The 26816-nt window shown below is 41.4% G+C and overlaps 1 protein-coding gene across 1 annotated transcript; it reads right to left on the reverse strand.

Moving 5' to 3' along the window:
* Positions 1–10526: 10526 nt before the first annotated feature.
* LOC115020988 (uncharacterized protein C1orf232) lies at positions 10527–13382 on the reverse strand. Its single transcript, XM_029451099.1, has 5 exons — positions 13293–13382; positions 11913–11990; positions 11547–11653; positions 10679–10893; positions 10527–10603 (listed from the first exon to the last, which is right to left on the reverse strand). Exons 1-5 carry the CDS (start codon positions 13380–13382, stop codon positions 10527–10529), a joined length of 567 nt encoding a protein of 188 aa, XP_029306959.1.
* Positions 13383–26816: the final 13434 nt, after the last annotated feature.

The raw sequence follows: 26816 nt of genomic DNA on the forward strand, positions 1-26816 counted from the left end.
ACACAGAAGGGGGGGGTTGCTCTCTTTTGTAAAGCGTCTTGCTGTAATCTGCTCCAGGCGGTACACGAAGCTCTGTAACATCTTCAAACTGCATGAGTGAAGGCCACAGCTGAATCTGAATTGAATTGTCTAAAACATGATCCGGTGCTTTCATCTGACACCCAGCTTCGGGACTGGGTCATGCCCTATGACAGCGGTGTCTCCTCGAGGTGGGGACATGTGAGTAATGCAGGTGTCTAATTGGCTTATTAGTGTGTCACTGACACAGGTGTAGAGGTCTTTGAAGGGAACAATTAGTCACTACATTAAAGATAGATCTGTAGTTGAATGAAAGGATTAGCCCTGCTGTTCTCCACCGGCTCAGATGCACCAGATGTTATGCTAAACAGCTGAAAGGTTAAACCTGTGCATACAATACAACAAAACAACAAAATATTTTACACATATTGTATACATTGTTTGTATGTATGTAAATATACATATATATGTATAAACGTAACTGTATCTTCATTGTAAATATCATTTAGTTTTCCTTTTTATTTCTTTGTTTAGTGATACTTTTATATAGTTCTATTTTATTGTATATTTTCTATTCTAATTTAAATATTTTGACCACTTTTCATTGTGCATTTTACGTATTTATTTGTTGTTTATTTAATTACTTTATATTTTTGGTTATTTATCTAGTTATTCATTCAGTAATGTCTTTTTTTTAATCTTCCTTCCTTCTCTCTCAGGGGAAATGTGTGTGTGTGTGTGTGTGTGTGTGTGTGTGTGTGTGTGTGTGTGTGTGTGTGTGTGTGTGTGTGTGTGTGTGTGTGTGTGTGTGTTTTGGTCTCGTACTCCTTTGCACTGTGTTTTTGTTTTGTTTCGCCAAGAAAAATCTTGTGCAAGATCTTGCAATATGAAACAATGTCAGAGAACAGTTTCACATACTCACATTTAGTTCATAAGTCCTCATAAAAGCCAACTCCCAACAATAGCCTTGTCCCACAATAGCTCTTCCTCCTGACAGCCTCCATCAACTCCTAATCAAGTGACGCTGTCTACTCCGCCACATCTCCTCAGCCCACCACCTCTGCAGCCAGACAGGCTCTGACACCTCAGATTCCCACGTCAGAAATAGAGATGGACAGCAGGACGAAGCAAAGAGAAGCAGCGTGCAAAGGAACTGAAGAATTTCTGTTGGGAGGGAAAAGCAAAAGAATGACCAGCCGAAGGAGAGACGGAGGAGCTTTAATGACTCCTTGATGACAGGCTGGATGGGGGCATGCGTAGCTCCTGCAGGAGCGGAGGAAGAGAAGGATGTAAGATGAGCCATATGGGCTTGTATAGCTGTGAATAGATGTGTGCTCTGTTGCGCTCCAACACTGCATGTCGCCATACCTGCACTGATCATACATGCTGAGAAACAGGAGCAGTGAAGTCTCCAGCTGTGCATCAATGTGTTTTTTCCCCCGGCTTGGCTAGTTATGTTACGGGCCACTGCTTCTTCCAGGGTCGATTTGCTCGCCATGGATGCATGATCAGTGTTTAGTGCATGAGGGCTGAGAGGTGGGAAAACCCTGCAAATATTTTCTTTTTTTTCTATATATTTCTTGAATTAAAGGTGTAACCGGTAAGTACAACTGTAAAGGGTTTACTATAATTAAACCCAACTAGGTCTGCACCATTCTGAGCGGTGAAGGCAGAGCGCCAAAAAACTGCAGTTCTTCAAATGGCCACTTGAGGCTAGAGCGATTCAATCTCCATTGACCTCTATGTTACAATGCCCAACCTTACAGCAGAAATAAACATGTTTACAACCTCGAGAGCTAATATCCAGGTGAGCGACAGGTTGGTGTCGTCTCAGGTCGCTAACCGCTAGCTGCCCGACGATGCCCATTTAAGGATTAGCTTGGAGTTAGACAGTCTGCCAAGATGGCGACGTCCGAATAATTCTCGGCAATAACAAAAATTAGCATATTTCCCAAAATGGCCTAATTCCCTTAATCTTGAAACTCATTAAAGTTTAAATACATACAGTACATGAGATGATAGTTTTTTTCTCCATCATCCTCAAAAATGTAGTTTTTTCTGACCCATTTTCTGAATGCCTTCTTGTGTCTTGCTGGAGTCGGTCGGTTCTCACGGTGAGCTTTGTGTGTATGTGTGTGTGTGTGTGTGTGTGTGTGTGTGTGTGTGTTTAAGCTTAGAGGTTGTAGCTGCAGGTCGGCAGCAAAAGCAAAGAACAACGATCCTAAACAGCTGTAGCAACAGTAACTTGAGCCTGACATGGACTATGCAGAAGGCTAAAGAATCGATTAGCATTCCAGCAACCACAATACCCAAATATACAACGTAAAGATATCACACACAACTGCACTTTTATTGTCTAACAGACCAGAACAACTAGCAGCCTGACAATCCAGCTTTATGATTGATGAAGAACTGTAACCCTTTGGCATATTGCTCCCTTAAAAATAACTCCACAAACTATAATTTTGGAGTCAGAAAAATCTCAGCTGCTCAGTTATATTTTCTATGTCATGTATGGAAATGCCAAGGCTCATGTTCTACAGGCTCAGCGCTCCCCTTGGTAGGTGGCCCTCGTTATGGGGAAAAATCAATACAACCAACAAATACAAACATGAACATGAGAAAAAAAACACGCATATTGACTGAAAATGTATTGACTTGTGGTCATGGGACAATCCGTTAAGCCCTGAACTCTTGTTAGAGTGTCAATAGCTGCAGAAAAATTCATCTATTTACAGCAGACAGAGGCAGACCTACATTTGGAGATGGGTGATCAGATTTCAACAGAGATAGATGATGGGTGGCAGGGTGTGTGTGTGTGTGTGTGTGTGTGTGTGTGTGTGTGTGTGTGTGTGTGCGTGCCTGTGTGTATTTGTGTTTTTGGTGGGTTGCGGCATTGCCAGAGGGGGTGGCTTAGCAGAGAGATTACCCCTCTGCTGGGAAATAGAGGGGGTACAGAGGGGCAGGTTTTCTTTTCAAAGGGGGTCCCAAATCCGCTCCTAAAGAGACATGAGATTACAAACTGAGATTGAGCCTGTAGATTAGAGGGATGAAACATCCTGTGAGAACCTCCTTAACGCGAGGTGAGGGACTGAGGATTGTGGGTCTTTGAATAATTCACCTCCCTCCCTCCATTCTCTTCTAAAACACTATAAAACCTTTCAGAGAGGCTCTACAGAGCCATGCCAGTTAAATAATTAGCACCACTCTTCCTTTTAAAAAGCAAAAAAGACAGATTTTATTCAAATTGTGTGGTGAGTTCACTAAGATTTTCACTTCAAAATGTGACATCCATTATTTAACATCATTATATGTTGACGATATGAACACTTTTTAAAGCTCTGTAACTTTAAAATAGAACGATTTTTGAGGACACCAATTCACTCACTCTCACTCTCATGGCTTCTCCTACCACAGCTACGCAGATGAGACCCCCAGGTGTGAAACCCAGGTGGAGGCGTGAATCTCGGCTTGTCTGTCTGGCATCTCTCAGAGGACGTCTGCACTCCACTTGAAACTCAACCTCGACAAGACTGAACTGCTTTTCTTTCCGGGGAAGGGCTCTCCCATCCAAGAGCTTATTATCAACATCGGAACCTCGATTGTTTCCCCGACTCGGACTTCAAGGAATCTGGGTGTGACACTGGACGACCAGCTGTCCTTCACTGCCAACATCGCTGCAACAACCGGCTCCTGCAGACACACTCTGTACAACATCAGGAGGATACGTCCCCTACTGACTCAGAAGGCGATGCAGGTTCTTATCCAGGCTCTTGTCATCACAAGCCTTGACTACTTTAACTCCCTCCTGGCTGGACTACCTTCATGTGCCATCCGACCTCTGCAGCTCATCCAGAATGCAGCAGCCCGACTGATCTTTAACCTTCCCAAGTTCTCCCACACTACAGCGCTCCTCCGCTCCCTTCACTGGTTACCAGTGGCTGCCCGAATCTGCTTCAAGACACTGGTACCAGTCTACCGTTCTGTGAATGAATCGGGTCCTTCCTACATCCAGGCCATGGTCAAACCAAACACCCCAGCTCACTCACTTCGCTCTGGATCGGTCAATCTGCTCGCTACTCCGTCACTGCGAGTGGGACCCAGATACCCCTCAAATAAAACCCGCCTGTTTGCTATCCTGGCTCCAAAATGGTGGAACGAGTTGATGTCAGTTCAGCAGAAAGTCTGTCGCAGACTGCTAACCCACCTGTTTCAACTGCAAAAATAAATGTAGCACTTAAATTGGTTGGCCTTTTTCAAGCTAATGGTTGAATTTGTGCTGCACTTACATCAGTTTGACTTATTTGTAGTTATTGTTCTGCACTTAAAATGATTACTCCTATTTAAAGCTGATGTACTTGCAAGATTCTTGCTGTTCAGAGTTGTATCCTCATGATTGTTTGCACTTAGTGTAAGTCACTTTGGACAAAAGCGTCAGCTAAATGAAATGTAATGTAATGTAAAAAGGATTCATCCTCTTGTTTCTGAATATAACACGCACGTCTTTGAACCAAACCACACTCTCACAGGGATCCACACATTATCTCTTGAGGATTAACAAGGCCACAGGTTGCGAGACAGAGGTCATAATAATCCAGTAGTAGAGTTAGACTTACTTAAAATATAATCAAGTTGCCTATCTCTTATCACTGCAGACATACTGCAAACACTGGAGATTAACACTGACGACTGCTTTGGCTACATGTTTGTTTGGGGGATCTGCGGCTTTTAGCTGATAAAACTATCAGAGTGTCGTCTGGTGCAAAGTTACAGCTAATCTCTCACACTCCTCAGCCTGAAAATATGACCTCTGTTCATTAACTGGAGTTCTGAAACGTCCAGTCAGTTAAATAAGACCTCATTACTTTCAGGACGTATAATTGTGTAAACAAAAAGAATCATTACAGAAGAGATTAACAGCCACTAGAGATATTCCATACTGTGTGGTAAAAAGTTCAACAGGGTACCAATAACTAAAAATGTTGCTCAATTTGGTGGCGTAGAAGATTTGACTCAGGTGTCAGGAATCACATAAAACATCTCAGACTTATATCTTCTGGGAGACTATAGGAGAGCACATGTACAATATTTCGGGCAGTGACATTTTTTGTTGTGTTGGTATATAAAAAGCAGATGTAGCCACTTTGATATTAGCCATTGGTTTGTTGACTACCGTTTTTTGGAGCCAGAAGAGACAATATTTTGATGAGAGGGTGTAGCCGGGGAGGAGGGAGGCCTGGTGCGTCTAGCATAGCAAATGCTAAGCTACCAGCTAGCGCTAGCTAGGTAGCTTGGTTTGGCCTGCGAAAAACATGCTTTGAACAAAATGTTATTACCCAAAAAATTGACTATTGACTGCTTAAAGTGACAAATGAGTGTTATATTGTCTATTTCCCTCTAAATGGCACAATATGTTACTAAATGAACATCATGTTGTATTGAAGAAGACTTGAAACTAGCGACCATAAACTCGTTAGGAAAATATTTTGAATCAACTAAGAAGTAGGGTTATTTTCTCATAGACTTCTATCCAATCTGACTTCTTTTTGCAGTGGAGTGCCCCCTGCTTCCCATTAGAAGAAGAAGAAGAAGAAGAAGAAGAAGAAGAAGAAGAAGAAGAAGAAGAAGAAGAAGAAGAAGAAGAAGAAGAAGAAGAAGAAGAAGAAGAAGAAGAAGACAAGTTTAAGGCACTTCCACATTGGCTTCACTTTTCAGACCCAGAGGTTGCTGCTTGTTTAGTCCAGCACATTACATTTTAAATGTCACCTCTATCCATATCAAATGAAAAGTGTAAACATTTGAGCCTTTTTGTTGTGAGGAACTTTTCCCTTTCGTTCAGCAGGTGATATACATGTTCACTTGAACTGAGGTCAGCTGACTTACTTGGCCAGTTAAGAACAAAAGTCCTTGGTTAATTTGTTTGTATTCCTAGAATTATTGTCCCAGTGTATTGTTTAAAAAATGGGAGGCTGTGTATAAAGAGGACGTCTTTAAAAGTCAGCTCTTTCCACCCTCATAGACATTTTATTTTCAAATGTACTGCAGGGGAGACAAAACAATGACAAAGTGTGTAATTCACTAGTATTTTCAGACTGCACTGTATATGTTTGTGTGTGTGTGCATGCTTTCCACAGACTAGTTGCCACATTCTTGCCTCAAGCAGGCGTGGCAGTTGTAGGTATCTCAACCTCCTCAGACAGTGTGTTTGTGTGTACATCTTTGCACCCACAGGTTGGTTTCCAGATGGGACTGCTGCTGTTACTGTGTGAGTCACCGTGTCTGTTGAGACGCAGTTGTCATACCTGAGTGCTACCAGACATGTCTGTCTGTCTGTGAGGGTTTTTATGTGAGAAATGTGTGTGTGTGAGGTTAAAAGTGAAATATCACCTTTTCCAAACCTCCAGCTGTAAATGATCTACGACTCACTTCTGATCTCACGTTTTACAGTCAAAACAAACGGAGGGCTGACGATGAAAAGACGACACCTCAGGGTCACATTTCTATGCACCTTTCTCACTGACTGATGCCATTTCATAAGTTTAGCAACTTCGAGACCTTGAGCTGTAATCCCGAAGACAAACTTTCCCAAACCCTGGCACAGCTATGTCACTTCGGCTGCATAATTTACGACTCGAGTTAGCCAAGAGGAGTCACAAAAGGACGGACTCTGGAAATACAACTTCAACTTACAACATAATCACATGGTAGTTTGACCCGAATTCATCATTCTGCACTTTGTCTCTAAAATGGTCCCACTGACCTCATGTGATGTTTTCAGCCACAGAGAAATGAGTTTTGTGGATAACCAAAGAATCTATGTATAAAACAAATCTAATTTTAATTTTCCTGTATATTTAAAAGAAACTGAATGTTTGCACTTAACTTGAAAAATGTGATTTAAAAGGTCTAATCAGAGCCTGTACACCTCGCTACAAGCTACAAGTGATTACTGATGTATTATTGCCATATATCAACATAATTACAAAAGTAATCCCACCACAAAAAACAATTATGAAAACAAACAGATTATACTTGTTATCTTCTCTAACCATCTCCTGAGAAAGAAAAGCATTGTGGGCTATGTGCAACAATTAACGCAGGCTCACACAACGTTGCGGGCCGCTTTAGTTTGAAGTAATTACAGTGTGTGAAACAGAGCCCCGGGCGAGGTGTGAAGCAGTTTAGTCATCACTGCTCATCAGAAGAAAAAAGAAAGTCCTGTGTCTCGATGGTTTTCCGTGTAGGAGGAGGTGTGGAAACCCAGAGCCAAAGTCAGAGACGCAGGGTGACGTACACACCTGTTGGAAAAGACTACAAATGATGAAAGAGTCACTTACTCAGATATACTCGGCGGTTTCATCATTAAGAGTGGAAAAAATACAAATTAAACACGCAAGCAAGAGAAGAAATAATGTTGAGCAACAAGTTACAGTCAATATTTGATCAAACACTGTATAATTTATAACTTTGTGGACTGCTGCTGTTAGCCATGCTAGCTCCTTGCAGGTTATGTTTACAAACCCTCCCACGCTATTTCCTGTCTCCGATGCTTTTTGACGACAGCACGCGAGAAACTTTCAGTCTACCTGCGCCACACATTCGATGGCAGTCGAGCCCAGCTTCACACGGTCCTGAGATTAAGTTTAATCAGGCAGGTCGAAGGGAATCACCTGTGGGGCTGGACCTTTGAGATGGGAACACTTGATACACAAAATAAAGGCTGACAATAACCCCATTTTTTAAATGCCGAAGAAGCTTTTTGTGGTCAATATGAAACAGCGAGACGTTATGAGGCATCCTGATCATAATCTCCATCCACAAAGCGATGTCATTTATTGCCACTTGAGGGCAAACTTGATTATCTGTACTGCAATAACTGTACTGTATAAGATTCTCGTTAAAGCTGCACCACTTGACATGTCGATGGATCAGATGACTGTATTATGAAATGAAACGAGTTGCTCTTTAGAGCATTTTAGCATTTTTAATAAAGTGCTCCGATTCAGCGTTGTACTCCTATTACACCTGTTGATCTGCTATTTACAATTTAATAAGAAAGATATAGTACACACATGTAGAACGCTGCTGCTTATATTCTGTTTTATTGTATCTCTGCTTATGAACCAAACTAAATATGTTTCCATTGATCAAAGCAGCTTATTATTTCAGAGCCCCCTCAGACATATTTTAAATGAGACTCGGACTTCCCATGCACAAACTGCCAACCACAACTGTTCAGTTGCTGATGCTTTCATGCTCTACAAACCCCATTTCCTCTCAGCGTTGCTCACTTGGTGTCATAAAACTGCAATGTGGACCTCAGCACGGCACACAAGCATCAAATAGTGAGCAGCGTTACCCAGATTCCCCCCCAAACAAGCCACTCTCATGATACAAATCAGCTTTTGTGGAATACATTTACCCCCCAGGCTTGTTTCATGGTCTCTGACACAGAAACTGGGTGAGTTACATAAATATATCCTAAAAGCTGAACATGTCCGTGAGTTGCGAGTGGTGGGGGAAATCTGCTCTGACTTCAACTGACAACTGTGGAAACTACTGAGACTCTTCACAGGACCCACGATGACAGCCCTGAAATCTGACTGACACTGGAAGCACATGGAAATAATGGACTCTGTGCAGCTAAAAAAAAGCATGAACTCGAGCTTTGGGTGCATTTTGCTCACGTAATCTTCACCTTTTATTAGGATGTACTGTCAAATTCAAAGGGAAATATCAACAAAGGCCTTTAAACCTAAAAGGAAACAGTGTTTATCAGAGGAAACATGGCACAGTGAGAGAGGAAATGGGTGTAGAATAGGGACAAAACAGGAAATAAAGGAGGAAAAGAGAGATCCGAGTATTATCGACGGTGAATATGATCATATTTTTGGCTCTATTATGACGGCTTTAGTGTGTATGTGATAGAGATACAGGCTGTAAAACAAGGTGCAAGAATAGATGAGACAATGGTTTACAGGCAGAAGGTAAAGGGAGCCCCCTGATGGTTAGAGGAATAACACACTGCATACAGATTAAAGTCATGCTTTCTGTTGATTTTGTCACATGTGCAACACTGTTTACTACTCCTGCTATTTGTGTCTCATGAAGAGCATTTAAAGGCTTTTCAGGAAACACTCATCGGTGTTTCTGTCAAGAAGCAAAGCAAACATTTCACAATGACACCTTTAAAGTACAGAACATGTTTCTGAATGTACTCTTGATACTGTAGAGGGGATGAGACTGGAAAGATCAGCAGAAAACACAGTATTTTAGTAAACTTACCAGAATCTGTTTAGTGTTTGGAAGAACATACGTTTGTTGGACACTTTGCAGGTCGGAATCTTTGAGTTGTGATCAGGCATTAAACTAGACCCGCCCATTAATCTGCATCACTGTTACTGACATGTAAGTACGTCTCTCCTCTAATATATTCACATATTCATCATTTCATTTCCTATTTCGGCCCACTTCATCTTCAGTCTGCGTCGCATCTCGCGAGGAAAAAGATCGATTACATTCTGCATCATATTATATCACATCATGCTTAGTCAGAACTTTTAGTGCAGTAGTCTTTATTATATATCATACCAGAATTCAAAACGACAGAATAAGACATACAATAAGACAAAAAAAAACCCAAATCTGAGATAAAATATAATTTAAAGAATCGTTTCTTTCATGTCACAACATTAGGAATGTTAAAAACTCACACTGCACAGTCTCAGTCACAAAAGCTAAAGTCAGTTAATTCATCATGTCAGTGCACCTGACATTATCTCGCCACACACACATTCATATTTCACACATGTCGTATAATTGTGCTGCACATTTCCCCTTCCTGTTGCCAGAGGAGAGAAAATGTGTTTTATAAATGCTTATATTACGTAATAGTTATGTCGCACTGCCAAATCCCTTCGCTGAAAACCCCGTGACCTCTGCGCAGGTTAAGTGAGATAATCCTCAACTAATCCTGATATCACTGCCTTTAATCTCTTAATCCGGTTTTTGCTAAACTACAGATTAGATCTGATTTGTTGACAGGTGTGAAGGCCCCGTTTTGTGGTTTAAAAAGCACTTTGGGAAAGTAAGTATCAACATACAACACCAAGAAAGTGCGCTGTATTGTGCAGACTAGGTTCAACAACAGATAAAGTAATAAATCCTCGTGATCCGAGGTAAACACGACGGATTCAGGTTTAAAATATGCCATTATTCATGTTGTAATCTCTCCTTGCTCTTGACATTTTATTATAAAAAACTATTTCAAAACAATGTGTGTTTTGAGAGTGTGTGGGCCTAAAATAGAGTCAAGCAAAGATTTATTGTGACACATTGTGTTCATTGTGATGTGGTCGTAAAAGGACATTTATGGATAGTTCAAATTAAAAAGGGCCTTCGACTGCACAGTTTAGATACAGGACATAATATAATATAAAATATAGCCTCTTCCTAAACTTCCTGCACCTAACCCCCTCATCATAGTGTTTATATTCCTTCATCAGGAGCTAGTTGCTCTTGGTCTTCAGCTCTGCCAGCTTGCTGGTGACAAAGTTCCACTTGAAGGATGTGTCCTCGCTCCCTCCTCCGAGCGAGACGTATTTGGAGAAGCTGTTGTTGCTGCTCCGTCCTCCTCCTCCTCCTCCTCCTCCTTCTTCACTCTCCTCTCCCTGAGGGATCTGCACCTCCTGGCTCTCCTCCCCTACGGCCTCTGTCACCCCCTCCTCACCCTGACCTGCCGCTGCCTCGTTCGCCGCAGCAGCAGCGGCTGCAGCTTCCGCCTGCTTCTTGGCAGCCCAGTTGGACGCAAAGCTATCCCAGAATGCTGTGCGCTTAGTGGGTCGAGGAGGCTCCTCTGGCTTTACTGCAAGTGGACTGAGGATTCAGAGAAAGTAGGGGCTTCATTTTAGGAGTCATCAAATACAGGTGGGTGATTTGAGTTTGGCGTAAAGGCTGGAAACAGGGGGAAACAGCTAGCCTGACTTTTCTAAGGTAACAAAATCCACCTACACGCAAACTAACGAGATATAACGTGTTAATTATTGATCTCTTCAGGTGCTGGTTGTCGGATTTTGTTACCTTTGGAAAGAGCCGGGCTCGCTGTTTCCCCTGTTTCCAGTCTTTATGCTAAGCTAAGCTAACAGGTTGTAGCTTCATATGTAGTGGAAAGAAACTGGTATCATTCTTCTCATCTGAATGACTGTAGGAGAGCGATGATCTTTCCCAAAATGTCAAACCATTGCTTTCAATATAGTGATTTAAATAAATGATGTTAAGGCAATTGTCATATCACACCACTTTTCAACCAATCAATGTCTTGCAATTTATCATTTTAGTTATATTTTATCAGACGTCTTTTGCTTTTCAGTTTGTCAGTGAAGTGCTGTATAAATAACACACTGAATAGACCTACAGATTACACAAAGACACGATAGAAAATGTAAAGAAATACCCATAATTCCACAATTCAGCCTTATTTTTCCGACACAAACCCCACGGATGACACAAGGTGCAAGAATTCCACTCACTGGTCGGGGACTGGCGGGCTCTCAGTCTCCTCTAGAAGCTGATGTTCATCCTCTTTGTTGAAGAGAGTCGATAGCCTGTTCCAGCTTTTAGACCCGGCCCCCTGCATCTGAACACACAGCCAACCGCACACACACACACACACACACACGGGGTCAAAGGTCAAAGTGGGCATACATTTAGGTGGTTTCAGAGAATCAGTTGAACAATGGTCCTCTAATACCTGTAGAGGAAGACTTTTTTAAATGGTTTTACAATCACTTGATATCATATTCCTCATTACTGCTGTGTGGTACATTTAACAATACAAACAGCGTTTGTCTTCTAGGGTTAACACTAAACATTAAGAGCTGTCAATGTTCACATACTTTCTTGGCCAGCTGGGATACAGCGTTGGGTCCCTCATCCTCCTGCACGGGGCTTATATCATTCTCTACCTCTGTGACCTGCAACAGGAGAAAGAAAAGAGTAAATGGATGTACTTTATCTGTCACACAGCAATGTCCATTTACCGGACTTATGCACGTTAGTCGCCATCTAGTGCATAATGTGGAAACTACAACCTGCAGAAAATCCAGAACAAAACCTAAAAAGTGTATCAAGATATCATTTATCATGATGAATACACACTGTTGTACAGTTATGGTCCCACACCTCCCAACACCTGTAATTAATTTGATAAAAAAATGAATTTGACTCATTTTTTTTCAAATACACGATAATATAGTTTTCATGAATTCTTTAGCTTTGGAAATTGTTTGATTGTTTTTGAATAGTATTTCCACATCAGTGTGACATAGGGTCCTTGTGATACAATTTAGTTGTGTCATATTTCACAAGTGTGCACGGAGCAATGTCGACATAAATAGCAGCGTTGACAACTCTGCACATCCCTGCAAATGGAAACTATCTGTCCCATCGTCCCTGTAGATGCCCCGGCACTCGAGAGACCACAGTTTGAGGTAGTCGGCCGGCTGCATGTCTGTCTTGTCCCCCCCATGTCAGTCAGTCTGTGGAATGCCAACTCCGTTTGTTCAGCTCCTGTGCAGGATCGAGTTTCTGAGTCGTCCAGAGATCCAAATCAACACTGTGTCTGTTTCGTTGGTACCAAACCCTGAGCGGTGTGCAGGTGTCGTAATGAAAACCAGTGGTGGAAGAAGTCGTCGGATTGTTAAACTACAAGCACAACGATCTAAAATGCACTCAGTGTTATAATCTTAACATAAACAAATAGTATGTAACTAGTAGGCTAACTATAGTGCACAATATAAAGTACAATCTGAAATGTAGTCCAGTAGAAGTATAAAGTAGCATCATAATTGTATTCCAGTATAGTACTGTGATACTTAGTTACTTTCAACCACTGATTACATGTCTTGTAATGCAGCCTTGATGTACAGTCCTTCAGTTACAAGCTGCTTTATTGGGGCCTTTCATTGATCTGCTACAGGATATATTCGTTGACACTGGAAACAGAAGATCTGAATGCTATTTTTTAACAATTTTGTCAATAAATCATTCAGTTTGCAGAGTCAAAATAGGCGAAATACACAAGAGAAGTATTGTGAAGGCCTAACTTCTGCTTTAAGGTTCCCTTTGCACAGAAAACAAAACAGCTTAGCAAGATCAACTGACCCTGCGATGAATAAGAAATGATCAGGAAGCAAAACCTGCTGATTTTCTGATTTCAATGCCAACAACCACGTCAACTTTCTGACACTTAACATATGTGTATAAATCAGTTGTACATTCTGTACCTCTTCAGCAGTGTCCTCCTCATACTCGGGGTTAAGAGTCTTCAGCACTTTGCTCTTGTAAACTTTCCACATTGGATTCATACTTGCACAAATAGATACTCAACACTCAGGGCAAGACCAGTGAAGACCTCTTAATGCCTCTGTGGTCCACCCGCCACCAAGTCGCCGCTTCCAGCTTCAGCTCGTCTCAGTTGGGCCAAACTTTGACTTTGTTTCCATGCGTAAAAGTTCTGAGTCGTGCAGGGAACCTGTTCAGCACCGAGGCCCGCGACGTTTCATAGCGTTTCTCCTGCTCAGATTATGTCTGTCTCGTCAAGCAAACGGAGTTGACAGCTGCTTTCGCCCCCACAGAGTATCTGAACAGGTAGGAAGATGTGCTGTGCATGCGCCCACGCAAGTGTACACACACACTAAATTCAACGTCACGGTTCAGAATCCCTGCCTTGGTTACCTGGAAACAGGTGTGGATTTCCTCATGCATATTTCAGAGGGTCTCTTTCCCAGAGCCACAGGTCCATTGTCAGTCAGTGTTGGTAGACTGGCTCCTGTAACCCTGAAGCACACACACACACACACACACACACACACACACACACACACACACACACACACACACACACACACACACACACACACACACACACACACACACACACACACACACACATGCACAGTGTTGACATGTTTATGCTCAGATGGAAATCTTACTTGGAAGATTTGTATGCTGCAGAAGAAAATTACAAAGCAGGAAGACAATTTTTTCAGAAACTTGCTTTAATCACTTGTAGTCTTATCTGTAAATCTCCACACACACACACACACACACACACACACACACACACACACGTTCATAGCAGCAGTTTATTTATGGAAACACAAGTTCATATCTTCTCTCTATACAACCCAACTGTTACCTGACCACTTCCTTGTGTTTCCTCCTGCTGTGCTCTGCTCTCATTGGTTGTAGCGCCACATCAGTCAACACCAATCAGTTTCAGGTACACCGCAAAGGCTTTCTTAGTGACTTGTTGCTTGGCAACCTTAGAGGGCCCGGTGAGTGTTGTGTGGATAAAGAGAAATGTATAAAGCTTTGATGACTGATTGAGTTTCACCAACCATACAACAACAACCGAGCGGAGCAGAGAAACACACACTGGTTTTGCTTATTCGCGTAAGAAACAACTAAATGTAACTCAATGACTTCTGTTATTGCAGCAATGATTAAAGCATTGCAAACGTTCTATATTGTCTATAACAATAGGAATGTGCACGTGCTATAGATCTTATGTAAAGTCATCCAGAGTACCTTTGATGATAATCTTGATTAATCAGAGAAATGTGATCTAACTTTCCCTATAGCGCTCCAGTTCCTGGTTTGGATTACTATACAGTTGGACTGTAATGAAGCGGTAGAGTCGGGTGGATCCATAAGATCAACATGAATTATGAATGCAGCTCTACGGGCGGCGCGTCTCTGCACACAGACTGATGGATGTCTTTCATTGGACTGAGCAGCCAGTTTGGTTGCAGCTCATGTTTCAGAGTGGAAAGGACACACCCAAGTATTTACCCGAGGTAACACACCGAGGCAGAGGATTGTTATGGAGGCAGAACGGCTCCTTTAACGACCTACATAGTGTATGTCTTGATATAAATACAAAAAGGATTATATAATACAACTGAAGACTTATAGCAGTGAGGTTTTATAGCATGTTGCCGTACAGGACGTTTGCATGAAACATATCAAAGCTATAGTTAACAGGTGTCACTAACTTTGTATGTAAAGTGCATATTATGATCAGTGGAAGTGTTGTTTAAATCTTCTTTATTAGTTAAAGTAGCAATAAAATGTACTTAAAGAGAACTTGGGATGCAGGCCCCTTTTCAGAGCGTTGCATTATTGTATATTTTTTATCATTATTATTATTAAGCGAGCTCATTTTATTACTTTATATACTGTTAGAAAGATGAATCTATTACAATGCATCAATGTTTATTATTGAAAGCATGTAAAATATTAATAGATTTTGGTAATTAGCTGCTAAAGGGCAACATTTCCCCTCTGACGTGTAGTGGAGTAGAAGTATAGAGCAGCAGGAAATGAAAGTACTGATGCACAAGTACTTCAAAATGTACTTAATGCCGCACTTCAGTAAATATACTTAGTTACTTTCCATGGAATATGTGAGATATGCTCCTCAAATAAATCTGGAATTCAAATAATGTGCATAATTTAAAACATCAGTATCGATACTTTCTACGACTAATTCTTATCACGAGGTGCTTTTATTTGTTTTCTCTGGAGCGCTTCGTCATCTGATAAAAACGCAAACACTAAAGAGAAACCAGCCTCTGTATAAATGTAGAGGTCGTAGCCTAAGATTACCACAAGGTGGCTCAAGAGTCCTTCACATGAACATGAACCTGGAAGCTGTGAGGAAACATTTCCAATATTTCAAATATGCAGTGATTATTAACATGACTTATCACGTAACAACCCGCCAATGCTGATATAAAGTAGTGAGGGAAATATGTCATAATCTGAATTAATGAGACTATATATTATCAAAAAATAAATAAAATAAAAATAAAGCAAACATATCTTATTTAAAAGGAAATTTAAAGCTAAAAATAATAAGAAATAATGTATTTTTAGTGTTTCACTGATCATATAACTTCAATGTCATGGTTTAAAAAATACACTTTATACATATAGTTTCTAAAGTTATCTTAATTGTAATTACTTTGTTTGATTTCATTTGATTTCTTGTTCATCAAGGCAAACACAAATTTGTATTGCAGTAATCAGTATTTAGTTTTGTTTTAAAGTTTCCACCAAAGATGTTTTATTGTTTGAATTCTTCCAGTGCAAAGGTGTCTGTGAAAGGTCTCAATACATTTGCAACAGTCTATAGATCGTGTGCATGTGACGTCACGCTTATTTCCCAACCCAGAAGTCAGCCATGTTGGATGATATACACAACCAAGACGGCACCCGTTCACGTGTGAGTTGCTGCAACGCTTCGTAAATTTTCTTTGTATTTAAATGTCTAAGATTGAAAGAAAATGCTAATCGTGTGCGCGGTGTATAATTGTGGTCATAACGCTACTCGTGACCCAGAGAAACGGTTCTTTAGATTTCCTACAATCATCAAAAACAATGATCCACAAAAGAGGGATGAATTACTGTCTACCGAACGCCGTCAGCTGTGGTTTAGCAACATAACTCGTGAGGATTTAACAGAAGAAAAAGCACAATTCACCCGTGTGTGTGGCGTCCACTTTATATCTGTAAGAGCTCATGCTAAAGCTATGTTTTCAATGTTTACGTTAAACATTTGTGCTTATGATATACCCGAACACTGTAAGACCTTACTTCTCGTCACTATGAGAAGCGGCAAAGCTTTATGATAGCAGCCATTTGCTCTTTTTGTTTTTGTTTGGCTTATTCTTGAGACTACTTCACTTGCGAAAAGCAAAGCACCAATGTGAGAACATGCTTCGCTTAATCCAGCCATACAATCACAGTGTGCGAGGATAACATCGCCGCTCTTCTCACTCACAAACCACGGCTTGAGCGGTGTATCTCGAGCTCTTTGAGAGTGATTTACACGGGCATGGACGAGCACCCTGTCATCTTTCACTGGTTTGGTAAGAAGACTACCAACACAGCCAGAAACAAAGACATTATAAGCATCTAAGCTCTTGTATGCCTACATTTGTGCGTTGGTTGCCCACGACGTTTGTAGCACAAGATAGTTCACAATATCCGGATATTCAATCGGCGGTAATTAATCTAAATCCTCAATATAATCAGACGGCTTTAGCGTGTTCGGGTCACGGCCGCAAATTTGGACTTTTCCTCTGAATCTTGCCTTTGTAGAGGACTCCAGAGAGTCACAATACTTTGAAGAAGTCGGAGTTGTATTGCTGTTGTTGTTCGCTTTAGACGCCATTGTTGATTTGTATATCATCCAACATGGAGTCGCACGCATACGTCAGCACAGTTTTGTCACAGTGTTTGCACACTATCTATATGTGCAAACTATTTTAAGCGTCTTTGAGTTACAAGAAAAGTGCTATATAAGTCTGTATTATCATTATTATTATTATTATTATTATTATTTGTATTTGAATATTGTAATCGCTAAAGCTTTTTGCTTTGGCACTGCAGAAACTGGCAGCTGTGGGAATAGAGACAGATTCTGAAGGCTTTCTCTGCATGACTGTTAATCACACCTGGTGAGATAAAAAATTATAATCGGGGAATTATTTCATGACAACCAAGAAAAGCTCTTGTTTGGGGCTTGAGTCCATAAACAGTATGCATGTGATGCATCCTTTTTTGGTGTTGCGCTATTAGACGTGCCTCCTTTTCTTTACCACTAGGGGGTGACAGTGAAACAATCCCGTGAGCCAGTGTTGAGCTTCAGGGAGGGAACAGAATGTACAGAACACAGTGTGCAAATGCATCTTGTTCATCATATACATGCACACATAGCACGGTGTCAACATGCAAACCTGTTCAAAGTCTCCTGAGGGATCAACAACTGCTGCCAGCCCTGTCAGCTCTCATACTGGTCACTTGAATGTAAAAGCACGAGAGTGCCAAATGGAAGATAATCCCCAAGTGACATAACACACATTTAAGTTCAGTGAAAACTAATCCTGTGGACAAAAGGGAAGAAGGCTGAAGCAAATTGATTCAACCACTTTTGTGCAAGCACAGCGCAGCGCGGCGCACCATGGGGACGTGATGGATGGAGAGGAGAGGACGGTCCTTGCTGACCCTTCACTAAAACAAGCATGCACTCTCACATGTATCCAGTCTGTTTTATATATATCTATTCTTACTATTGTTATTGTTATATTGTGTACTAATGGCTTGCCATCACTATTATGAAGTCGTATTATGTTCTGTATATGAATAGTGTGTTCTCTATAACATTGTGAAATTGAGGCTTTGAATAAGTCAGTGGGTTTTCTGCCTCTTCCTGCACTGTGTATTAAAACTCTCACATGGCACACTCTGGGTTCTCCAATAAATCTAAACCAGCAGCCAAGAATGTAACCAAAGGCACGTCATTAGATGAACTCATTATCACACTGGTGTTACAGTGAACAGACACACGTTAACATTCATTGATCTGACCTTTGCCCTGATGTCTCCCACCAAGCAGCTCAATGCCCATCAATGGGCTGACAGCGAAAATGTGTTTGTTTTAATCCCAAAGTAAACGTGTTAGTGGTATTCAGATCCTTCGCTTGCTTAAACGTATAGCAATAAAGTTACTGCATTATAAGTAAGTCCTGCATTTGTAACTTTTTGTTTGGTAATTTAATCTAAAATAATTCTGGGAGGGAGTTCCACAGGTGAGGAGCGGCTGAGCAGAAGGCCCGATCGCCCGTGGTGCGGAGCTTGGTCCTGGGGGGGTGGAGCAAAGTTTTTTTTAGAGAAGCGGAGGTTGCGTGTGGAGGTTTGTTGGGGGAGGAGTTCCTTGAGGTACGGAGGAGCATTTCCATGTATGCACTGATGGGCGAGTAGGGAGATTTTGTATAGACGGAATCGGAGTTTCGGGCTTCCGGTGGAATCGCAATGCATGCTGGGGTGGCAAGACTAGAAAAGTGAGCACCAACTCTACAAGGGCCGCCATATTGGATTTCTCCTCTACGTGTTTACATTGTATTTAGCTTATTCTTCAAGCGTGTTGTAAACAAACCTACTACTCTACATGAGTTCTGAACTCCTTTCTTATGATGAGGTTCAGATGTGGAAAGTCGAAGCTTTGAAAGTATTTTGCCGCAAGCGGAATTTAAAGGTTTCAGGAACAAAACTGGAGCTTATTGCCAGGGTGTTTGCTGCATCAGAGATGGGCATTGAGGAGCAACCAACAGCTAACGAAAGACTTTCAATCACAGAAAAAGAAAAGACTAAGCTTTTGGTTATGCCGAGTGGCGTTTCAGTGCCTGATCCCTTGACATTGCAGGATGGCTGGGTCGATGAAAACAACAGCAGGACTTCTTGGCCGCAGATATACCTCAGCGATATAACATTATGTTTAATGTCTGACCACCCAGGGAACGATGTCGAACGAATACAAAGAAGGCACAGCATTTAGACTGTTTGACTCTGGCTGGTTGAAACAAATATCTTTCAATCCTCTCGCAGATTCTGAGTAAAATGTACTCATTCAATGAAAGTTTCCCAAACGCCACATTCGGCATGGATCTGCTTATTGCAGTTGTGTTGCAGGATAAGCTATTATAAATATATACCTAACTCGTGTTTGTTAATTATTATAAAACTCAATATATAGAAAGTACATTTGTCAATATATAAATCAAGTAGATAGACTGCATACCCCAGGTCGAGTTCAGGATCAGGGAATTCATTTGCTGGTTTTCCTTGCATGAAATGCTCACTGCATATCCGTGAAGATTTCTTGGGCTCCCAAGACTTCCCATTGTAATCCTGTCTCTTTACAGCTTTGGTCCATGCTCGCCTTCTGTCTTTGTTCTTTAGTGCAGTTGGAAATGGAAATAGTTCAAACGGGGGCTTGCAGTCGCAATTTTTGCATTTGTGAAGCTCACAATGAGATTCTACCCATTTATTTAGCTTTCTCCCACTGTTTGAACATCCTTTCACCACACAAACTCAGCTCCCCATTTACAGAGTCTTGAAGGTCAAAGCAAATGTGACTCAACATTTTAGGTAAAAATCATCGGACATCCAGTTTCAGCTGTAAATGGATTGCTCAATTTGTTGATGCGTGCGTCCCTCTATGGGATTAGGATTAGGGTCATATTGTGGCTCAACCCAAATGAAAGCATCAATATTTCTCCTCAGATTTTCAGTTTATCCAACAACATTATCACCTTTTATTTATTTATTTATTATTTATTTGTTTGTTTTGAAGTTCAAGTGAAGTGAAAGTTGGACCACATGCTGTGTGTTGAATAAAAACAAGGCCTTCAATGTAAATGCAATGTCACATGGTTCGTTGGTAAGGTGTGGTGACCTGCATCACATGCACCAGAAGAACAGTCCAACGCAAAAAACATTTCTGATCTGGAGCCACTGTTGTTCTCCATAAACACCCAGACGTACACGGATAAACTCATTACGTGTGCTTTACCTTAATTGTGATGAAAAATACATCTTAATAAAGTCACCTGTAAAGGAAATAATGGACACATGACTTCTGAAAAATGTCTCTTAAGCCCTACATCTGTATTAATCTTCCCGTGTTTAACGAGGCCCTGCAGACGTGTGAGTTTTGGCACCGTCGCTTGTTATTGTGCCAACTGTTGGGTAACGCACAATAAAATGCCAATTCAAGGCCCCTCCTGCCTCCCAAAACAGGATTTTACTGTTGTAAAGTTTCCATCAGCATCTTGGATTCAGACATACATAAGAACTCTCAAGGTTAACAGTCACAACATGTTTTATTACACATCTGCTCAACATCTCATTGTGTGTTTTGTGTAGTTTCCTCAAGAACGCTGTAACAACATGATTGTTTTAAAAGGGAAATACTGCTTATTCAAAGAGTGCACATGCTCTTAATATTACACGACACTCCAAACTCAAGATCCAAGATGTCATTTCATGTTTTGCTACATACTCAGTGACAGAGATCAACACAGTCCGACTCAAGACTTTGTTATGGGCTGCAGGTTTACAGAGTTCCTTAAGTCCTGACCCGTGTTATCTTTGAGCGAGATGATTAAGTCGGCCTTTCATCAGCAGAGAAAGGACGGACGAGTCCACTGACCAGCTCGAATCAGCTGAAAACAAACCTGTGATCAGATAATTCAATTAAACTCTGGAATTTATCTGGAGTGTTAATCAATGTTGACAGTAGGACAAGTTTCTTTTCACCAATAAAGGTAAACCTATGTCTCTCTTAATGTCTCTACCACTATTAGATGGTTTGCCATGACGTTTGGTCGACACATTCATGTTCCACACAAGATTACGTGTAACAACTTTAAGGATGAGCTTAAAATGTGTCCAAATACCTGCTAAACGAATGACACTCCCAACAACCTCAGCTATGTGTTGTGTCAAGAGGCTCATGCTCAGACAGCGCTCGATGTAACGCTGTAACGCTGTAACGCTGTAACGCTGTAACGCTAGCTAGCTCTGGAGAGACGGTTGTCTGTGAGGAGAGGCACGCTTCCTTCTGCGTGGTGATACGGTTGGCGGGTATACTTCGCTAGAAAGAAAATAAATAGTTCCTACATGAAACTGCTCACAACAAGGTCTTTGGATTATCTTGAGAAACTGGGTTGCGATTAAACAAAAGAGACATGGCTGTTGAGTTTTTCAAATGTATTTCTTTGACACTTTCGAGCTCCACAAGCCGAGTAACTTTTAGTTCCATTATATTCAAGAGAAGGCAAACATCTCTACGGACGATGCGTCTAACAACTCAAACCGAAACAATCTCGATTGATAAATAGCACTGCAAGTAAGGAAAATATGTATTTCTGATTCTGGGGTGAACCGTCCCTTTAAGAAAATGATGACAGTATGTGAACATGCTAAACTAAGGTGGTTAACATGGTAAACTTATACTCTACCTGCTAAATATAAATGTGGCAGTTATTGTAAGCATGTTAGCCTGCTGACATTTAGCTCAAAGCAACGCTGTGCCAAAGCCAGTGGTGTGGCTGTAGGCTCTTGTTGTGATCCAAAAGCTCTCTCAGTTGTGACTGTAAATAATAATATTTTTTAAAAAGGACAGCCGTCTTGCTTTCAATGATTATTAACCAAGCTATAGCCTGGAGCAGAAAGCAGTACATGTATGCTGTCAATGTTTATATGCTACAATAGTTCATGACAAAGGTGGGGTTATTTTTGGTGAGGGAGAATCAGGGGTCACATAAGTTTACAGGTAAACGGGGACAAAGAACGCCTCCCATGTGCGTGTGCGTGCTTATGTGTGGTTGCAAGTGCGCTTGTTTACACCCTGAGGACTTTGCAGGAGTTCTTTTCGAGGAGGCTCCTCTTCAAATCCCAACCCCTTCTTTAAATTGTATATGTGGTTGTGTGCTCCTCGTGTATGGATTTTTCTTTCAGGATTTAACCTGTTCAAACCGGCTGTGAAGCAGTTACAAGCAAGTTTTTACTGCAATGCTGGCAGTTCCTCAACAGCAGGCGCGTCGTTTCACTCAACAGGAATCTGAAGTTCACAGCCAAGAAGAAAACACAAACTTACAGGCTCACAGAGAAGAGCTTAAAACGATATGTTGTACAGATGTAATCAGACATTTAAAGAGTCAAATGAAAGCTCTTGTAATGAAAGTACAACATCCTTTATCCACTATAACTCACAAGGTTCACACGTGTTGTTTTCAAGTCAAGTTTTCCAAAGATGTTGCTGCCATGGAGGAGCACGTACAACTGCCTCCACTCGTCCTCACCAATCCTCAAGCCTTAATAATTAGCGTCTTTTGACCGACGACGAGCCACTTCGAGTCCAGAACAAAGTTCACGAGTGGTGGTTGTACATTTGCTGGTGCTGAGAGTCGTCGCCGTTCCAACTGGATGCAATCACACCGTCTCTGAGTCCCCGTCACATCCACACGGCAGTGCTCCTGTCTCTCCCTTATGTGTTCCCCCGCTCCTCTTGTGTCTTCCCTGGGTTGTCTCTCTCTTTGTGCGCGTGTCATTCTCGTTAACCCGGACCCAGCCTGCCAATACACCTGGCTACAATCAGCTCATCAACACACAGTAGATCAACCCTGGCTCTACACCTGCTCATTGTCAGATCGTTGCTCCAGTCTCAGTGCAAGCTTTGCTCAGACTCTTCTGTATTTGTAACCTCATCACTTGTTGCACCCTGTGCTCCAGGGATCCTGTTTGCTCACCTGCCTTCCTGAGTCCCACTCATTCCCTCTGCTTCTTCTGCAGCCACTCTCCATTCGCCTCTTTCCTTCCTTTCGTTCTCCAGCCATTCACTCACCTTGGTCGTCTCCTGCTTCAGTAAGCCCTGCAATAAACCTGTTGAACTGTATTTGCTTCCTGGTCTATGTTCTGCATCTGTGTCCACTTGCCAACATATCTGTCACTCAGATATCCACACACACCTGTCTTCAAATGTTCCCTCGAAGTTAACCTGCACTAACCTTATTTATATCAGTGAAGAAGTCAAAGGGGCTGCAGCCAGGGGAGGATTACATGAGGGGACTGAGAGAGATGAGAGAATCAGAAAGTCATAGCTATCATTCATAAGCTTTCTCTTCATAGCAGACTTGGATGTGGAGTTTTGGAACGGCTACCGTAAGTGTAACTGAATCAGGTGTCAGATGAGTTATAGATACAGCAGTGACAGAAAAGGAAACAGGGAAAGGGTTAGATAGTAAACAGAACAGTGAGCGCTTCATCTGGACACAAGCAACATGTGCGAAGAGCGAACAAGACATGTGTGATGTGTCAGCCAAGTTACAACTTGTTATTACATTTTCCATTGAACACTTAATAAACACTCATATAAAAAAGCGTGTAAAGATGCAGGTATAAGGGACAGCAGGGACCTAAAACATTAGTTGTAGTAGTGTAATCTTTGTTTACACTCAGTGTGTGAAAATCTACATGGAGTCTGGAGCACAAAGACGTATCAGAGATTACGCAAAGTAACATGCTTAAATACTATATATCGTATTTGTACGATTGCAGACTGCTGCTTTAAATTCCTCGACCTACAGGGAAGAATCTTTGGCTGAGACTGAGAATGTATTAATACCGTCCCGTTGCCATTGAGCAATCACCCATAATTGTTGCCATGTGGCAGCTTCATGGCTAAAAGTGGAACTGTGGCTGCACTGAGAGCTCCCACGACTGCATGCAAAGCTGTGAAACAGATAATAAAGAAAAAAGCTTTTGCATGTTGTCTTGACATATATTGATGCGTATCCAGTTCTACATAATCTCAGTGATTGAGAAGACAACTTGCAGAAGTTAGTGTGGATTAAAGATACTTTATTAAATTCTTGTTTTGACCCAAGAAGCATGAACTGCTCAGGTCCGTTTGACATATATTTTCTAAATTAAGCAAAACGTTTGATATTAAAGAAAGTCATTTGAAGTCATATGTTATGGAAAAGACCTGTGCAGCTGAGTGCAAGTGAGTACGGTGTCATGTCACACCTTATATAAGATAACAAAAAACTCCCACATACAGTTTTGGCCATATTATGCCGACACGTGAAGCTCTCAAACAGACCAAGGCATGGATCTGTACGACTTAAAAACACTTTACATGTAACGTTATGTCCGTGGAGACAATTTCAGAACAATCTCTAAATCTATTGATGACAGAAATAACTCTGAGAGTTAAAAACTGAGCGACTCAGACTCTATAATTCCCAAACCACCATCTATTCCCAGCTTGGGCTCCCACAGCCGCTGGTGTTCTTGCAAACATTCCCCGGCAATATAGACAGGAAATCAGCAGATCACTGTCTCCGCTCCTCTCATGCGGTGGCTCAGCAAAAAATGTGCCCATGAAAGTCATGTGGGGTGTTGAAAAAACATTCTCAGGCTTTCAATAGCAGAAAGAGCGGTCTACTGATTGAGTGATTTGATAAAGGGATACATAGTGAGACAGCTCGGACTCATGTTGCAACACAGTGGGCTAGTTCTTTCACCATGAACACTTGTTGGAGGAAACTGTTACACTTAAAACAGCTGAAGGTGTCACTTGATATGATTCTTCATATAAACTGAATCACATTGAAAACTGCTGAATCTGTCGTACTCGAGATGCTCATTTGTTCATTTTTAGATTAGTTATAGTGAGCTAATGGTTTTCTTTTTTTCATCCCTTTAAGCAGAAGGATGACATTCGAAATAATCATGTGTATCGTTGCATCATATTTGTTTCGTGACAGTGCAGACACGAACTTGCGTGACACTGCCCAAAGGTTTTGGTTAACTTCCTCCTCTACTGATTTCCCTTTAAGTTTTGCAAAATGATTCCCTCCATGTGTTTCCTGGTGGCATTAGGAAAGATGGACAGATGGTAGTTTCAGGTTGTGTGACAGAGCATAATGGTAGTAAGATAAACAACAACAGCATGTTAATAAGGTTTAAACAAGGCTAATAGTCTACAGCCATAATAGCGTCTCTGTGGAGTTAAGCTAAATGCTGATGTCAGCATTCTCACAATGACAATGTATGCTAACAGTGTTTATCATGTTCGCCATCCGTCTCCATGTTGTTTTTGTCGCTAATATTTTCTTATTAATGCTAATATGATCTGTAGTGGAGTGATCGGTACTTGTCACATTAAACAGTTTGCTACAATACAGTGTTTAATAATCCAGGTTAGAGGAAAGTAGTGTAAAATTTACGTATTGAAAAATAATGACAGTTTTGTCTAATATCTACCGCCGCACACCTTTTCTGTTTTGTTCTGCACAGATGACATCAATTAGAAACGGCCATAAAGCAAAATGCTCATAAACACCAGTGGGAAAAAACCTTTGAGCCCATAAATAGAGAAACAAACAGCCCTTCGAGCCCGGAGATAAGCCGCTTTTCAGTAAATCCTAATGAAAAGAAAGCCATCGGGAGAGGAATAAAATCAGAGTGAGATTACAAAGATAGAACATGGCGTCCTACAACATTGACCTGGACGTTTAAAGGGCTGAGATATAGGAGCGCTAACAGCTATAGCAAACCTACAACTTTAAAATGATCAGGTTCATTTGAATTGTCTGTTTTTGGGCAGCGCAGGTTTCCTTTGGCCTCAAAGTGATTCGACTGAATAAAAGTAAAAGCAGATAACGGGGTCGGCATGTTGGGTACCAGTCACAACAGCTGCTCCCCAGGCAGAGGCCACCCCCCCCAGAGTGAGCCACATGCTCCAGCCAGGCATGAGCACGCTGCAGTCTCCTCAACCTGACCCCGTCGTGGATGCTGAGATGTGACCTGAAGTGGTCTGTGCACATAAACAGGACTGTGATTTACATTCTTCACGTGCCTCTTAAAGATTCTTATATACCGTTTGATGTGCATTAACTGATATGTTTCTGGAACAGCTCCACCAACAACATGTCATATACATTCAATAAACCGTATACAGGGCTGTGTGAAGCTGCCAGTGTCCATCTGAGAAGTACAAGCTGACAAACAACTCGTAAAAAAAAATACACAGAGCAAATATCATATATTCATGTCTTTATTGAACAAAAAGCAGCAGCAAAACATGAAATATGTTCACACGTGGGAGTTGGGAATGCCTTGTGAGGCTGAAACTCTTCCTCTTGTATGAAGAACGAACAATACGTTTTGAAAGAAAACGCTAAAGTGCCAAAATCCTTCAATATTTCTTCATTATAGCCAGTCAAGAATAAGGTCATATTTAGCATACACGCTTACACAGAAGCAACACACCCTCCCACCGCCATACAGATTCATCATGCACACAAGTGGAGCACATTTCTCAGTATTGCTTCGACGTAGAAACCTCCTAAAGTCCTTCACAAACACCTAAACCATCTCAT

This window comes from Cottoperca gobio, chromosome 16 (assembly GCF_900634415.1).
Source record: "Cottoperca gobio chromosome 16, fCotGob3.1, whole genome shotgun sequence".
In the NCBI taxonomy this organism is placed as follows: domain Eukaryota; kingdom Metazoa; phylum Chordata; class Actinopteri; order Perciformes; family Bovichtidae; genus Cottoperca; species Cottoperca gobio.